At 35.0% G+C, this 18,561-nt stretch overlaps 1 protein-coding gene across 1 annotated transcript in view; it reads left to right on the top strand.

Annotated features, from left to right (window-relative positions):
* Positions 1 to 18,561, top strand: part of LOC141506991 (protein MFI-like) — an 86,014-nt gene that overhangs the window by 49,858 nt on the left and 17,595 nt on the right. Inside the window, exon 2 of the mRNA XM_074214242.1 lies at positions 12,581 to 12,690. Within this exon, the coding sequence (XP_074070343.1) occupies positions 12,598 to 12,690 (93 nt within the window). The 5' untranslated portion in view covers positions 12,581 to 12,597. The remainder of the gene's footprint in view (positions 1 to 12,580; positions 12,691 to 18,561) is intronic.

Here is an 18,561-nt window from a genome sequence, read left to right as displayed (position 1 = left end):
ACAACTAAAAATTGTGCCATCCCCCTTTTTACAGATGTAGAAAGTAAAAATTAGAGAGGAAAAAGAGACTTGTCCATAATTATAAAACTAAGAATTCAATTTTTTAGAAAAAGAATTTAGAAAAAAGGATTTTAATTCAAATCTTTTTGATTCCCAAGCTCAGTACTCGGTCCAGCATACCATGCCCATCTCTGTTTTGCTGAAATGATTTGATTCACTTTTTATTGAGGCTCTTGGGTTTTCTAAGTAAACCATCATATTATCCCCAAATAGAGATAATTGATCTCATAATTAGTTATGCTAGTTTCTGCATTGTCTTTTTCTCACTTTCTTGCTGAAAAACGGTTTAATAGTAGAGGTGTAACCCTACCATCCTTTCCTTTTTTTTTTTTGGCAAGGTAGTGGGATCAAGTGACTTACCCAAGGTCACACAGCTAGGTAATAAGTGTTTAAGAACAGATTTGATTCAGGTGCTCCTGACTTCAGGGCTGATGCTCTATCCCCTGTGCCACTTGGCTGCCCCTACTTTACCTCTTTTTGAAATGAAAGATTCTGATGTTTCTGTATTTTATATAATGATAACACAGTTTTGAATAAATACTTTTTTTTAGGTTTTTGCAAGGCAAATGGGGTTAAGTGGCTTGCCCAAGGCCACACAGCTAGGTAATTATTAAGTGTCTGAGACCGGATTTGAACCCAGGTACTCCTGACTCCAAGGCCGGTGCTTTATCCACTACGCCACCTAGCCGCCCCTGAATAAATACTTTTATCATAGTAAGGAAGAATCCTTTAAATATCCCTCATGTAAAAATAACATGAAGTAAAAGGAGTATCTTTAAGTAAGAGAAACTATTCCCTGAGCCTCAGATCATACCATGTAAATACAGAATCAGTTAGGTGGTACAGTGGATAGAGTGGCAGGTCTGGAGTCAGGAAGACTCATTTTCCTAAGTTCAAAGCTGGCCTCAGACACTTAGTAGAGATGTGACCTTGGGCAAGTCCCTTAATCCTGTTTGCATCAGTTCCTTTGCTCTCAGTTTCCTGAAAAGGAAATGGCAAACCACTCTGGTATTTCTACCAAGAAAAACTTCAAAAATGAAGTTACAAAGAGTCAGACATGATTGAAAAATAACTGAAGAACAAATGGCAGAATATTCTGTCTACTGATGAGGTTAGTTTCTACCAAGAGTTCATTTAGTCAGATCTTGTCTTCAAGTTAGGAACAGTGTAGATATTATAGACAGATCATAGAAATATTTTTAATTAAAATTCTCCAAAGAAGACTGAAAAGCTTATTTTAAAATACTTTTAACCTTTTTCTTTTTACTTTACCTCCATTTCCAAATATATATCTCTTCCCTCCACAATGAGCCATCCATTGTAACAGAATAAAAAAAGAAAGAGGAAAAAAAAAGTCAGTTCAGCAAAATCAACTACTATATCACTATCACTGAATCTGATGATATATACAATATTTTACAACTTAGCCATTCTATCCTGCAAAGAAAAGGAAGAGTTGCATTTTCCCAACACTTCTCTGAGTCCAAGCATGGTATGATGATTACACAGCATTCAATTTCATTGTTTTGCTCTTTCTATTTACATTGTTGTAATTATCTGTATTATTTTCTGGGTTCTTTTTGTCCTTTGCTACATCAACTTATAGACCCTCATTTATTTAATTGTTAGTAAGTTATACTAAATGATTGAGTAGAAAATTTTACAAAGAAAATCCTTTTTTAGAACAAATTAATAAAAGCAATACCTGTAGTTTCCTTCTCTCTCAGTGAACAGAAGAATTGGAAAATAGCTCTGTTAAGAACCCCCCTGTCATAGAGTCCAAAGCATTTGACTTCAACTTAGCATTTGTGAAGACTAGTCTTGTGCTTCATTAATGGTCACCAAAGACATATTGCTTATTTTGTGGTTTTGTAACTATGATAATATAGATTTCATAGATTTATAGTGCTTCTCTCTCTCCCTGCTCCTCTCTCAACCCTTTTGCACAGAATTATAGGAGTTTGGCTAAGGAAAGACAATAGAAAATGAGGAAAGGTAGCCGAAGAATTCCATGGAGAAGGTCAGAATTTGAAGCACTGGCAAAATTGCTTCTTGCTAGGCTTACTGCTGAATCTACTCATCCTGCTACTTGGTAACTATCTGTGGCCAGAAGTCTGAAGTCTGAAGTCCTTTCAGAAATGAGGCAAACAGGACCAGTTCCATGCTTCAGATTGAGCTGAGACCCTGAATTTACCTGGTTCCCAAGTCCATACTCTATGTCCTAATCATAGACACAAAAGGCTTCCAAAATGTCAGTGCTGGCATTTGATGATTGGTCCCACTATAAAATGTGAGTTAAAACATCCTATTATAACTGAACTGTTTGTTATACTTTTTAGTCTGCTCATGAAGAGTCTCAAATGTCCAATAACTGAATCTGGATGTGTTCACTGGAGAGGCAGTTTCCAGGGTCTGAGAGCTATTACGTTCTAGTTATTCTAGAATGTTACAGCCATTATTTATGTTGTTATGCTAATAGGAAATATCACGTGTGTATCCAAGCATGCTTTTCTGCACCTATGTAGAGTTGCCTACATTTTGTCAAGGACGACTAGGGCTTATTAAGTTTTATAGCAAATTTGGAGTCTGGGTCCTTTCAATAGAAGGGGCTTCAAAATAATCCCACAAATCCATACAACCCGTGTCAGTGAGTCACTGCCACTGCACAAAGAGAGGCAGAGCTGAGGGTTGGAAGGTCACCATAAAGAACAAGCACTTAATGCTTCCACTCTTCATGCAAAAGCTTCCTGGGTAAATAGTTTTCTGAGATTATCATTGCCACTTAGTGGTTAAAGAAGTATATAACTGAAAGACCTAAAAAAATAATTATGAAGAATACTCAGGAAATAAGCAGATAAAAAAGTAAAATTTTCAGTCTACTATTTAAAAATAAAATTAGACATGTCCAACAACCAATGGAAACTATCCTGTAGCAGGTTGAATTCATGTTTGTTAGAATAACTGCTCTTCAATAAATCTAAATGCAGCTACAGTAGGTTGCCTGAAAAGAATAGAAATGCCAAGAAATTAGGGTTGTACGGTGTATTGCTATATGTTGTATTGTGTGGCAACATATTGTATTAATTAAGTGCACAATTAAAACAATCTAGCACACTTTTCTCATGTATACCTGCTACCTATAAAGATGGCGATTTTAAAAAGTCATCTTATTTCAGAGAGAATGGTTTTAAAAATTAAGAATTTTTCCCTTTGTTCTTATTATTAACTGTCAAGGAAATATGTATTTGTATGTTAGAGAATAAATGTATTCTAAAAAGGCATAGTAAATAGAATACCAGGCCTGGAATCAGTTCAAATCTAGCTTCAGACACTTATTAAAAAAACTATTGTTTTGTGACTTTGGACGAGTCACCTCTGATTGCCTTAGTTTCTTCAATTCTAAAATGGGGGTAATAATAATACTGACCTTATAGGGTTCTTGTGAAGATAAAATGAGATAATATTCATAAAGCAGCACAGTTCCTGTTACATAAATGTTAATTTTTATTATTATTACTTATTTATTCTAACTTGAATTTTTCCATGAAGTTCTGCTTTGATCTCTCTCTCTCTCTCTCTCTCTCTCTCTCTCTCTGCCTCTTTTAGTCTCTCTGTCTCTATCTCTGTCCCTTGACTATTTAGGCTCAGCAGAACTCAAGCTCTGAGTTTCTAACCATTCTGGAAATGTCTGGTTCTTATAATTTTATGAGAACACCCATTGTACCAGTGCTCATAGAAATTTCATTATATTTCTTTGATATAAATTTTTATGTCTACTTTTTCCCCCCAGTAGACTGATTAAATAAAGTATTTACTTAGCTCCTATATGTTCTAGGCAACATATAAGGTGCTACAGTTACAAAAAAAAAATGAAATTCTCCCTAGGATCTTACATTTTATCTTAGGAAAGCAACATGGCCATAAATAAGTATTAGACAAGTCATTTACCTCAAAGAACTTGGACTAGATGGTATCTAAGGGCACATCCAATTTAAAACTTCTGATCCTAAGATCCTAAGAATGATAATGTACAAAATTAATACAAAGTAAATTTTTATGGGGAGGGCATTAGGAGTTAGGTATTCAGGAATGTTTTCATGTTGATGGTTGTATGTGAGGAGTGTTTTGAAAGAAGCAAGGAATTCTAAGAAGGGAGAAATGGAATGCACTTTAGGTGTTGGTAAGAATGTATAAAAGCAGTAAGACATAAGAATGGAGTGTCACATGTGAGAAATACCAAAAATAATGATTTGGTTGAAACATAGGTTTGGGAAGGGAGTTAACATATACTAAGTTTGGAAGTAGGTTACTAAATGTTTTGAAAACTAAAAAGATTTACATTTGTTTATATTTGATCCCAAAGGAATCAGGGATACATCAGAGTTTATTATGTAAGGCTGGTACTTGATAAAGCCAACACTTTTGGAAAATCACTTGGGCAAGTAAGTGAGTGAAAGATGAATTGAAGAGAGACAGGAGATCAGTTAGAAGAACACTGCAAATAATCCAACCAAGAGGTAATAAGTGCCTGATAAGTAAACTTGGTGGCTATATGAGTGCAGTGAAGAGGATGGATTTGTGATTTCATAGATGCAGAAAAGACAATATTTGAAAACTGACTGAAATTTTAGGGTAAAAGGTGAGGAATCTGATATAATATCATGATTGTGAATCTGAGTGACTGAAAAGATGGTGGCACCCTGGACAGAAGTAGTGATGTTCAGAAGAGGTGTGTGCTTGAGCAGGGAAGAATGAGTTCGGTTTTGGATGTATTGAAGCTCAGATTCCTATAAGGGCTTGATGTATATAATTAGAACTCAGAAGTGAGAGTGAGACTAAAAATATCTTTGGGAGTCATCTTCATGTATAATGATTAAACTCATGAATGTTGTATGTAGAGAGAAGCCCAGAACAGAACCTGGGAGTACACATCCATTGTATAGGTAATGAGAAAAAAAAAAGTGCAAAAATAAAAATGATAATAGTAAAAAAAGGAGAACCAAGGAAGGTCAAGATAGGGAAGAAAGGAAAAAAGAGGTTAGATCAGTGAGCACCCAAAAATTAAAGAATTAAAGGATTAGAGGTTTCAATGAAAATGAAGAATAGATTTAGGGGAAGAAAAGTAACAGGCAAAGGTATAGGGTTATAGTCACTAGACTGATTTCATTGGGAAGGAAATTCACTCAACCATACTGGCATCTACTTTGTAATTTATAACCTTTACAGAGTTTCCTTGGACATAGGAAGATTAAATGACTTTCAGGGGCACACAGACATTATGCATTGGAGTCAGCACTTGAACTCATTCTAGCTGGGAGCTCTCTATCTCCCAAAAGTAGCTTATGATTTGATAAAAAAGGGATTTTGGCATTTTTGATCATTGAAGTAAAACATAGGTGATTAAAGTTGTGACCCTCCTGGGTGTAGATAAAACTAAGTATAGGAGTAGGTCAGGGGAATTGGAGAAACTGAAGAATTAGGAGGTGAAGGTGTTTGAGGAGCATCAACATGTATTTTTTAATTTCTCTAGTATAGGGGCCAGGACTGGAATAAAAATGAAGTCTTTGAGTTAGATATTAAAGTCTTTGAGAAATTAAACTGACAAGAAAACTGCCAGTAGGATCTGGATTCAGTGATAAATTTACATTTGGATATAGTAAACCTCAAAAGAGACTGTAAAAAAATGGAAAGACACAAGATGAGTCAGATGGATTCAGAACTGGTTGAATGATCAGACTCGAGTAGTTGTTGATAATTTAATGTCATCATGACTGGCTGTATCCCAAAGGGGTATCCCAAAGATGCTCTTAGTCCTGCGCTATTTACCTGTTCAATTCTGAATAAAGGCATAGATAAACATGCTTATCAAATTTGCAAATGACTCAAAGCTGAGAGGTATAATTAACACAATGAATGACAAGATCCAAAAAGATCTTGACAAGCTAGAGCAGAAGTGTCAAGATGCATAGTTTGTGAACTGCTTAGGTCCTTCAACACTTCTAAGTTGGTCTGAACCAGATTAAAATGTAGTTTCTGATTTTAATGTGTTGATATATTAATAAAAAAAGAAATATTTAAAAATGTATATTTTTTTAAACTTTTTTTTAGGCTTTTTGCAAGGCAATGGGGTTAAGTGGCTTGCCCAAGGCCACACAGCTAGGTAATTATTAAGTGTCTGAGGCCAGATTTGAACTCAGGTACTCCTGACTCCAGGGCCAGTGCTCTATCCACTGTGCCACCTAGCCACCCCAAAAAGGTATATTTTAAACTCAGTATGTAACCCTTAGGTATGGTGATTGTTGGCCCTTTTTCTATTTGAATTTGACACCATTGGGCAAGAGCATTGGCTAAATCTTAATAAGTTAGATTCATATAGATATAAATATACTTAGATATGGGTGCACAAAAAAATATCAGATAGGGATTACATGGATAGGTAGCAGTTCCAAAAAAAAGGTTCTGGGGGGTTTTAGTGGAATACAAGCTCAATATGAGATGTTATTTTGATGCGGCAGCACAAAAAATGCCATTGTAGTCTTGGGCTGCCAGTAGAGGTCATAGCTTCCAGGAATAAACAGGTGATAATCCCACTATATATATCCTTGTCAGATTTAATCTGAAATATTGTGCCAATTCCTAGACACCAAAGTTTAATAAGGACACTGATAATCTAGACAGTGTCCACTAGTTTGGTGAAGATCCCTGAGTTCATGATATATAAATATTAGTTGAAGGAACTGGGTATATTTATCCTGAAGAAAAGAAAATTCATAATGGTACATGATAGTTTTATTCAAGTATTTGAAGGACTAGACCCAAGAATATAGACCAGAAACAATGGGTAGAAGTTTCAAAAAGAAAAATTTAAACTTGATATCAGAAGGGGAAAAAAACCAAAATTAGAACAATTGAAAAATGAATGAATTACACCTTAGAGGTATTAGATTTTCCTTCATTGAAGATATTTAAGTAGAGCTCAAATGATCACTTTAAGTATATTAAGTAAATGTTCACATGTTAAGTAGGGGTTCCTTTTGTGCATTGTTTGAGCAAGAAGAGATCATTGAGGTCCTTTCCAGTTCTCAAATTTTTTGATTCTGTGAGAAGGGGTTGTGGCAGCTACTAAGAGAGAGAGTCAAAGTGGCAGCAGGAAACAAAGCGATTCTGATACCCTCTCTGGGGCCAACATTCCTGGTTTATGAAAGCATATTCAACCAGTGCTAGAGAGAGTAGCTGGAATGCAGAGTTGTCTTGTCAAAGCTTTGTCTTTGTGAAAGCAAGACTATGGCAGTTTTAGAGAGTGGGTGACTTAGGACAAATGGTTATTCGTTAACCTAGAGGGAGAGAAAGAGTTTGAGTTTCTTAGACATAGGAGTTGAGCCCAAATGAATCATCATCACAGGGACTAGGAGACAAAGTTAGGAGTTAAGTCTCAACAGAGTATAACAGCCGTCCTCACACTCTGGTCTCTAGAGGGGCCAGAATGCTCTGTCTTGGCTTTGCCTTGTCTTAGCTCTCAAAATGTAATATTCTTGAAGGTAGGAACAGTTTCTTTTTTGGCTTTGAATCCTCGCTACCTGCAAGACTTGATACAAAGTAAACGTTTACTATATACTTGTTGATTGATTGAGGAGAAATTCAGGAGAGAAGTCAGGTCTGGATTGTAGATCTTGGAGACATCTGTGTAGAGATAATTGAACACATGGGAGGTAATGAATCATCAAGAGAAAAAGTATTTAGAGAGTGAAAGACCAAGATGGAGCAGTGAGGTAGAGCCACAATCAGTGGGTAAAAATAGATCAATCTCTAATAAAAAAGCAGTCAGTATAATATTAGTAGAACTAATAATTTAATGTAATCAAAATTATACATTTTATCCCTAGCCATAGTTGTGAAAGATACTTCCTCCTTTCTCCTTTTCTTTCTTCTCCTTTTCCTCCTCCTCTTCCTTCTCCATCTTGTGTGATAAAAACACACTAAACAAAATCATCAGGGACTAGTCTGAGCAAAAAAAGGTTTTGTTTGCTTTTCTAGAAAGAAGGACATACCTTCAATTGGGGAATGGCTTAGAAAACGTGGTATATGTATGTCATGGAACACTATGGTTCTATTAGAAACCAGGAGGGACAGGAATTCAGGGAAACCTGGACGGATTTGCATGAACTGATGCTGAGCAAGATGAGCAGAACCAGAAAAACACTGTACACCTTAACAGCAACATGGGGGTGATGATCAGCCTTGATGGACTTGCTCATTCCATCAGTGCAACAATCAGGGACAATTTGGGGCTGTCTGCAAAGGAGAGTACCATCTGTATCCAGAGAAAGAACTGAGTTTGAACAAAGACCAAGGACTATTACCTTTAATTTAGAAAAAAAACCTGATATCTTATTGTCTGAGCTTACTATCTTTTATGTTTTATGTTTCTTCCTTAAGGATATGATTTCTCTCTTGACCCATTCAATTTGGATCAATGTATACCATGGAAACCATATAAGGACTGGCAAATTGCCTTCTGTGGGGCATGGGGGGGGGGGAGTAAGATTAGGGAAAAAACTGTAAAACTCAAAATAAATGTAATCTTTAAATAAAAGAAAAAATAAAAGGATATCAAAACAAAACAAAACAAAAAGAAAGGACATACTCCAAGAATCACAAAAGTAGTGAAGATCAAGGAGCTACCCCCAATTGACAGTCAAGCAAGTTTATATGGCCTAACATGATCCCTCCCCCCCATCCCATTCTCTCTCTCTCTCTCTCTCTCTCTCTCTCTCCCTCTCCCCCCCAGCTCTTTGTTTAGTCTTCAGAGTTACATGCTACTCGTGAAAATCTACCCCTGCAATGAAGAAAATAATGAAACATTTTCATAAAATATTACCTCACCATCCAGATGGTGAGAATAACCTTCAAGATTATAACTATCTTATTAAAGTAACATCTAAGTCTAGTCAAAATACGTGTATTATAACTTGTCTTGGAATGTAACATCTTTCTAGGAAGTCTTATCTTCCCGGTTAGTAAAAATATCCTTATCAAGAAAATAGGTAGTGTTACAAGTCTCATTTGGAATGCAAGGTCTTTCTTCTAAAAATAATCTAAGAATAATGGTTTGTTTTTCTTAATATTTCTTAACCCTGAGAGGACTTCATTAGGAATATTAACCCTAAAAGGTTTTATTGGGAATATTCCACTCAATTTCCTTCTCCTCCTCTTCCCTCTTTCTCCCTCTCCCTCTTTCTCCTCCTCCTCCTCCTCCTCCTCCTCCTCCTTCCTACTACTGTTTGGAGTTTTTTGTAAATTATTTTTATTCATTTTAGCCTTAAATGCAAAATAAGAAAAGAAAAAAATTAATATGTACACAACAGAACATAAGAGAATTCAATATGAAATAATAAATTTCTATTTCAAGAAAACTTACATAATACTACACTTTGATTTCAAAATTGTTCAGTTATTCTTTGCTTTCTTGGTTTTCTTTAGTTGTTCTCTGTTATACAATTTTTAATTTGTTTCCCCTTCCTCTCCACTCCCACCCTAACAATACATTTAGATATATGTGTATATGTATGTATATATATAAACCATACTGTGCATATTTCCACTATTAAATTTAGAGGACTTTTATACCCTTTTAGATAAATATGTTGTTTCCTCTATAATCCATTCCCAGCACCACCCACCTTCCCCACTAGCCTTCTTCTGTATCAGTTTTTTTTTTTTTAGGTTTTTGCAAGGCAAATGGAGTTAAGTGGCTTGCCCAAGGCCACACAGGTAATTATTAAGTGTCTGAGACCAGACTTGAACCCAGGTACTCCTGACTCTCTGTGTCAGTTTTTGAAAGAGATAATTAGTCTTTTGAAAAAGATAATTACTCTTTTTATCTCTCCCACCATTTTATTGTTTTAGAATGATGCCATCATACACAGCTCAGCCCAAGCCCTTTCTTTCAAACTACAAATAAAGATGACTGTCATTACTGATAACAGTTTCATTCATAAGAAGTAAACAATTTAACTTTATTGAGTCCCTTATAATTGGTTTTTAATGTTTATCTTGTATTTCTCAGGGATCTGATATATGTCAGTTTTTTCCTTAAGTCTGCTCTTTTTTGTCACAAATATCTGAAAGTCTTCCAGTTTGTTAAATATCCATTTTTTTCATTCAGTATTATACCTACCTTTGCTAAATTACCCTTGGTTGTAACCCCCAGCTCTTTTACTCTATGAAAATATATTATTCCCAGACCTACAGTCCTAAAGTAATTGCTACATTCTGAGTAATCCTTATTTTAGTTTCATATTTAATTTTTTTTTGTTACTTGCAATATTTTCTCTATAACTGACTGCTTTGAAACTTGACTGTTATTCCTTTAAGTTTTTTTCCTGGGATCTCTTATAGGTGGTGATCAGTAGATTTTTTTCTATTTTTGCTTTGCCTTTTTGTTCTAGAATTCAGTGCAATTTTCCTTAATTTTTTGTGTTGAGATTTGTTTAATTATAATTTGTTTAATTATAGTTTTAGTTCAACTATAATTGTAGTTCAACTAATCTTATATTATTTTTCTTCTCTCTTCTCCAGATCAGTTGTTTTTCTGATGTTTCAAAAACATTCTCTTCTATTTTTTTCATTTTGTTTCATTATTTCTTGATGTTTTAGTGTTTTCCTGTGACCCAGGAATGCAGGTGTTAAAAAGAAAAATAGAGATTCATTGAGAAGTAATTACAACACAAAGAGAGTGATAGAGACTTAAAAAGAAATTAAAGAAAACCACTGGAATGCTAATATAATCCTGACAATCCACCTATAAGATCAAACAGAAGTTTGAAAGTAAAAAGAGGCAGATCCTCAGTCAGAATCTCCTTAAATCCTCAATGGTCCATGGGAAGAAGTGGTGATTTAGGGCTTGTCCAAGCCCTTCATTGGAGAGTTTGCCTTTTTGGGAAGGGTCAAGGGTCTCTGACTCTGTCCTAGGTGGTCTCAAGATGATATTTCAGCATCTGAGTAATCTAGCTTGCTTTACCAATGAGAATGTGGCCAGGGTCAGACTGGAGGTCAAGATGGAGTGTTTTAACGGAGTTATAGAAGAGTGAAATTTTTTATTTATTTATTTAATTAATTATTTAGGTTTTTGCAAGGCAAACAGGGTTAAGTGGCTTGCCCAAGGCCACACAGCTAGGTAATTAGTGTCTGAGGCCAGATTATTGAGTGTCTGAGGTCAGGTACTCCTGACTCCAGGGCTGATGCTCTATTCACTGCGCCACCTAGCCACCCCAAGAGTGAAAATTTTTTAACTGCAAACAAAAGATTTATAAGATTTGTTTCCAATTAATTTCAATATTCTCTATGCCCATGATTCTCTGCATTCTAATGAGAATGTAATTAGCTTCTCCTTGCCAAAATTTAGTTTCAAGGAATTACTTTCTTCCTTAAGTTTCTGATTCTCTATTTCAGGTTGACTGATTGTCTTTTTATAATTTTACTTGATTTTTTGAATTGTTCTTGAATTGAATTTGATTTTTAAAGTCTTTTTTTTTAGTTTTTTTTTACTTGAGATCATTTGATGTTTCTAATTGAAAAAGTAATGGGTTTTTTTTAGCTTTATTATCTTTCTCTGAATATTAACCAGATCTTCTCTATTCCCTTGGTAGGTCTCTATGGTTCTTTTTTTTCTTTGCTTACTCATTTTAATTTTAGCAACTATTAGTACATTCAAGTTCTAATCCCAAGGTTTGGAGAATGATGCCCCAAGCTTCACATCCTTCTGTTATTTTCTGATATCTGTCCCAGGGCCCAACCTTCCTAGTTTGTCCTTTGTTCTCAAAGAGGAACAAAAATATCTGGATGCTGATGTCTTGATTTGTAAATGAATTGGATTTAAGTGAGGCCAAGCTGTGCCAAGTCATCAGCCTCACTCTTTTCCCTAGTCAAGAGTCCAGTAGTTGACAAAGGCCAGGAAAACTAGTAATAATGGTCCCAGATACCCTGCCCTTTTTAATCTGTGGTCTTTCCCAAGTGCAATACTAATTAATTAATTAAAGACTAGGTAAGGGGTGTCTAGGTGGCACAGTGGATAGAGCACCAGCCCTGAAGTCAGGAGTACCTGAGTTCAAATACAGCCTCAGACATTCCCTAGCTGTATGACCTTTGCCAAGTCACTTAATCCCATTGCTTTGCAAGAATCCCCCCTCCAAAGAAAACTTCTAAGTATAGAAAATTGTAATCTTCTATAATTTTAATAGCTTTCAAAAATCCAGGATCATCTCTAAGGCATTTGAGTAGTATTTCATTGGAGGACCTCTTATGATCATATTGTTGAAATTAGTCAGATTTAATAAAATTTTATGTAAAAAGTACATAGATTTTGGTTAGAATTCAATCATTACTCTAAATATTGACTCTGATTTTGGTATTTAGTTTACATAATCCTGTATAATTTGCCTAATACCTCAGTAATAGTACAGTAATAGTACTGATGTACAGTGTGCATAATTTATACTTTTACATATATTTTTGCTCTAAGGATCTTGTCAATGAAGCATGAATTTAAACACAGAAAACAAAACAGCAGCAACTTTTGAAGACTATGATACAGCTGCCAGGCGTATTCAGAAGGCCTGGAAGAATTATCTTGTAAGTTGTGTTACTCATGTTTTTGAAAATCATTTTCCCAAGATAATCCTGGTAACTCATAAGAACTTTCTCATTATTAGGGCAGTTAGAAGGGATAGATAGATAGATAGATAGATAGACAGACAGACAGATAATTAGAGAAGTTAGAAGGGATAGATAGATACATAGATACATAGATAGATAGGAATGATACAGGTGTGAGTTGATCATGAAGGGTTGATATCTAAAAAAATTAAATGATGAGAAAAGAATGTACTGGGGGAAAGAGAGAGGTAGAATGAGGTCAATTTTCTCACACAAAAGAAGAAAGAAAAATATTTTACAGTAGAGGGGAAGAGGGGAGAGATGAAAGGAAGTGAGTGGCCTTACTCCCATCAGAATTCCAAAGAAGGAATAACATAGACACTGAATTGGGTATAGAAATCTGTCTTATGAGCTGAAACAAAGTGAAATTGTGTGCAAAGTAACAGCAATGTTGTAAGATGATCAGCTGTGAATAACTTAGCTATTCTTAGCAATATGATGATCTGAGACAACTGAAAGACATGAAAAAAAGGAGAAAGCACTAATGGTCTCTTAATTCAGACTGAATCATCCTTTTTTAACTTTATTTTTCCTTGAAGGTTTTGTTTTGATCTATATTTTCTTTCATAATATCACTATTATAAAAATGTTTTGCATGACTATATATGTATAACCTATTTTGAATTGCTTCCATTTTCAATGGGGTGGTAGAAGTAGAGGGGAAAAGGGAATTTGGAATGCAAAGTTAAAAAGTAATGTTAAAAACTGTTTTTATTCGTAACTGGGGAAAAAAAGAAAATACTAATTAAAAAGTCATTTCCCCCAAAAAGCATCAAGTTTCACATATTTATTTATAATAACAAAAATAATTTTTTAAAAATGATAATATCACTAATAAGCTTTTCACTTCCATAAGCTGAATTTCTTAGCCGAAAATTCAATTCACAAGCATTAATGCACTATTTGTCAGTGTTGATCATAAATGCAGTTAGTCGTGAGGCTATATAGAATGGACTGATATGGCTGGCCATAGTGGTTGGGGATTTACTGCTAAGTATGCATTTCCCTTCTTTCCTTGCTAAAAATGGTAGTCATCTTAGAGTTCAAAGGATTTTGTGACTTAGGGCTCTTTTGTTGTCAGCTTAACAGAAATCCCTTTGTTTTTTCCACAAGAGCAAAATGACTTCCAACCATTGTTCCATCTGTCTGTGCCAAAACCAAAGAAATTGTAAGCTGGGGCACCTCAAATGTTGGTATCCAGAACAATGGATGGATAGCTATTCTAATCAAAATGAAATGAGGTTATATATAACAGGACCTCATTATCAATTAGGAAGACAGTTGATGAGCACCTGCTTTGTTTTCAGCTTTTTATTATGGTATAAAATAGCATTACAAATATTTTGATATGTAATAAAATTTTTAATTGTAGGTCATATATGAGTCATTTAGAATCAATCAACTAAAAATCATTAAGCACCTGTAATATGCCAGATACAGTGCTGTCTTTTAGGAATACAAAGATTGTGTGTGTGTGTGTGTGTGTGTGTGTGTGTGTGTATGTGTGTACACACACATACACACACACACACAAGTGATATAACTTCTGTCCTCAGGAGATTACCTTGATAACCTGTTCATAAATATATAATAAATAAATTCAAAATGAATGTCAGGTAGTTAGCTAAAGGAATAAGGAAAATCTTCATTTAGAAGAACTGAGTCATTCAGGAAATAGCAAATTCTGAGAGGCAAAGATAAAGAAGGACTATATCCTGGGCAGGAGATAGCCAGTAGAAAGGGAAATGGAAGCTGGGATGCTATGTTTGAGAAATGGCAAGTGGTTTTACACAAGTACCCACAGAGAGGGGAATAAAATGTTAAAAGACTGAAAATGTAGGAAGGAGCCAGGTTGTGAGGAACTTTAAATGTTAGTCAAAGGAATTTACATTTGAACCTATAGATAAGCATGAATTCCTAGAGTTTACTGAATGGGAATTTATGACATGTGGAGGATAAATTGGTGAGGAGAGATTTGAGGCCAGAAGATCAATTTGGGGGCTGTTACAGTCATCCAGGTGAGAGGTAGGGAGGATGTGAATTAGGAAAGTAGCTGTATGAGTGTGAAGATAGGAAGGAGCATGTACAAGAGGCATTAGAGAGGAGAAATGATGAGATTTGACAAATGAGTGTGGATGAGAAAGAGGAGTTGAGAATGACATTGAAACTGGCTATCTGGGTGTTTGGAAGAGTAAGAAAATTTGGAAGAGTGTAAGGTTTGAGGAGAAAGCTGGAATTAATCAAAGCAGCAGACATGTTGGATTTTGGATGTTCTAGTTCAAAATGTCCAATAAGCATTTCATCATCCAGAACTTGGGAGACTAGGGCTGGAAATTAAGATACAGGAATCACTGGCATGAAGATGATATTTTCACATCTTTTGCAGATCCCTAACTCTATTAAACTAGCCAAAGACTTAAGATTTTATAATCTACTAAAGAACCAGATTTTACTTCTTGTGTTTAGATTGCTGTTTTAAGTATTAGTAAATATTAGCTGTATTAACAGTAAAGTTCACCATTCAATAGTAAGAAAAAGAGACCTTTGAGGACTTCCAGCTACAATGGCAATAGATCTCCACAAAATCTCCACAAAATGAAGTCCTAAATGCAGAGGTTACATGATCCAAGTCTCCACCTAAGCTTGATTTAAAAATAAAAAATGGAGCGTCTTATTTTTTCATTCTGTGTATGGGTGAGATTTGATTTATAACGATAAATATTTTGACAATGCTTTGTATTAGGGTGAAAGATGGGATTGGTTTGATAACTTTTAGGGAGAGAGGTACATATGGTTACAGAGGCTTCAGTGAAGAGAGAGAAGACTACTTTAGCAATTATAGGAAAGTAAAAGAGGCCAGCTCCTCAACATAGCCTTCTTAGAGACTGGAGAGAGAATTTCAGCTTGAGTTAGATTTGGCTCTCTCTCTTGGTTTGTGCTGAGATCTTATCAAACTTCCAGAAGAACTCAATAACTCTTTTTCCAGTGTATTTTTTTTTCTGAAATAGTCTAACTAGTAAGACTCCAATTTATGTTTGATGTTTTACTTGGAACACAGGTTTATTTGTTATGCATCAATTGAGTCCCTTGTATAACCAGAATTAAATGTAAACAGAATTTGAATCCATAGTCCACTTCTCTGTGCATACTCCTTGAAGCTACTTCCTGGCCTGGTCTCTATGATTCTGTCTAGAGGGTTTATTTACTCTTTATTAAAGGTCATTCAGAGCATAACCATCTTTCTTCAGCCAATAGCTAGCTCTTCTGTAATTCTATCAAAAAAGGGATAACAGGTGATAGACAATGAATTAGCCTAAAGATAAAAAAATTAGAAAAGCAGCACTTCAAAAAACCCCAAGCAACAACAAAAAAGAAATTAGCCAAGCTATTAACTTGTGGAATTAATATTTACAAATAAATATGAAATGAAAAGGTTAATAGAACAAGAAAGACGATCTAAATTACCAAATCTTAGAACAAATATTGACCAAATCATAAAAGAATTCTACTTATAGCCTCCCCCCTCAAAAAATATGGCAGGATCAGATAGATTTACAAATGGATTTTATTAAATATTTAAAGAAAATTACTTCCATTATTATATAAACTGTTTGCAAAAATAGGTAAAGATGAGATCTTTCTAGGATTACAAGTATGGTTCTGAAATCTAAAGTAGGAAGATAGAAAGCAGTGAAAAAATATTAGATAGAGGTGAGCCAAAATGAAAGATTAGAGGCTGCAATCCAACCGAACTTTCAGAGTTCCCATCCAATTACCTTTAAAATAACATCTCAAATCAAATTTTGGAGCAGCAGAGTCAACATATTAGAGTGAGACAAATTCCCAGGTTAAGATAATTTAGGAGGTTGGTAATTTGTGATACCAAGGTAGGGACTGGCCTGGATCACAGAAGGCAACAGCATCAGCAGTGGGCCTTGAGGGTAGCGGAGACAGCAGCAGCTGCTTGGAGACCTCTCAGCCCATAAATATTTTAGGTCATAGTTCCAGGAAGGAAAGATGTTAGTCACAAGGGAGCAGTGGCCTGGCCCTGGTTCTAAGTGAGAGAGGAGCACTAGCATCCGAAGGTGCAGGGGACTTGATCGCATTTCCAAGGATAAGAGGCGCTCTGACTGGAAGGGAACAGAGGCCCTTCCAGAGTGCAGATAAGGAGAGCAATGACCATACTTTTCCCAGGATCATACCATCTTGAAAGCACCGAAAATGTGCAAACCCATAGAACCAATGCTGAAAAAGTCTGAAACTTGGAGTAGTACCCCAACTCACACCCAGAAAAGCAGAGCCTTACATTAACATAAAATTCAAAGTCAAGAAGTAGATTGGAAAAATGAACAAACAATAAAAATAAAAGAACCTAACCATAAAATGCTACTTCCAGGGCCGACTTTATCTTAGTGGTTCTTTTGATAGTATTGCATTGCACCCAATGGTGCTTCAGTACCATGATCCCTGGAGAGTTCAAATCTTAAGGGTGGTCCAAGCCCCATGTAAAAAAAAAATGAAAAAGAAAAAGCTACCACCATAGCAAGGAATATCAAGATATAAACTTAGAAGACAACATTGTGAAAAACAGCTACAAACAAAGATTCAAAGGGAAAAGGCGTATTGGACACAAGCCCAGCAAGAAGAAATGAAATTAATGCAAGAAAATTATGAAAAAAGAATTAACAGGCTTGTCAAAGAGACACAAAAAATGCTGATGAAAATGAAACCATTTAAAAAAAGGTACAAAAATTCACTGAATAAAAGAATTCCTCAAAAAAAAAAAAACAGAATTGGCAAAACAGAAGAAGTTCCAGAATCTCACAAAAAAAAAAATAGAATTAGAGAAATGGGAGCTAATGACTCCATGAGATATTAAGAAACAATAAAACAAAGTCAGAAGAAGAAAAAAATAGAATAAAATGTGAAATATTTCATCAGAAAAAACTGACCTGGTAAAAATGATTGAAGAGAAATAATTTAAGAATTATTGTATTACTTAAAAGCCATTATCAAAAACAAAAAAAGCCTAGACATCATATTTCAAGAAATTATATAGGGAAACTGCCCTAATATCTTAAATGCAGAGGGTAAAATAGCAGTTGAAAGAATCTAATATCACCTCCTGAAAGTGACCCCCAAAATGAAATTCCCACAATATTACAGCCTAATTTTAGAGTTTCCAGGTCTGTGGGACAGCAGAAAGAAATTATTCAAATATTGTGGAACAGCTTCTGTGTTAAATGAGCATGATTTTGAAATAGGCTATTCTGGGAGACAAAGGAACAAGACAAATAAGAATCATCTACCCAGCAAAACAGGATTATACCTTTAAGAATAAAAATTTAATGAAATAGAGAATTTTCAAACATTCCTGATTAAAAAGATCAGAGCTGAATAAAATTTTGAAATTCAGTACAAGATTTAAGAGAAATATGAAAAGATAAACATGGAAGAGTAATAGGGGAATTAATACATTTAAACTGTTTATATTCCTATATGGGAAGATGATACATGTAATTCCTAAGAACATTATCATGTGTAAGGTATTTAGGCACTTTATAGACAGAAGACATGGATGTAGATCAATCACATTGAGATGATCTCCAAAAACAAAAGCAAAAATGAAGGGGGAATAAAGAGAAATTGACTGGGAGAAGATAGAATGGAGAAAATTCTCACATAAAAGTCACATAAACTTTCAAGGAGGAGGGGGAAAATGGAGAGAAGTAGAAGATAATCCTTGAACCTAAGTCCCATCAGAATTGGTTTAAAGAAGGAAGAACA

This window comes from Macrotis lagotis, chromosome 1 (assembly GCF_037893015.1).
Source record: "Macrotis lagotis isolate mMagLag1 chromosome 1, bilby.v1.9.chrom.fasta, whole genome shotgun sequence".
Taxonomy (NCBI): Eukaryota; Metazoa; Chordata; class Mammalia; order Peramelemorphia; family Peramelidae; genus Macrotis; species Macrotis lagotis.
This window is presented reverse-complemented; position numbering and strand designations above follow the sequence as displayed.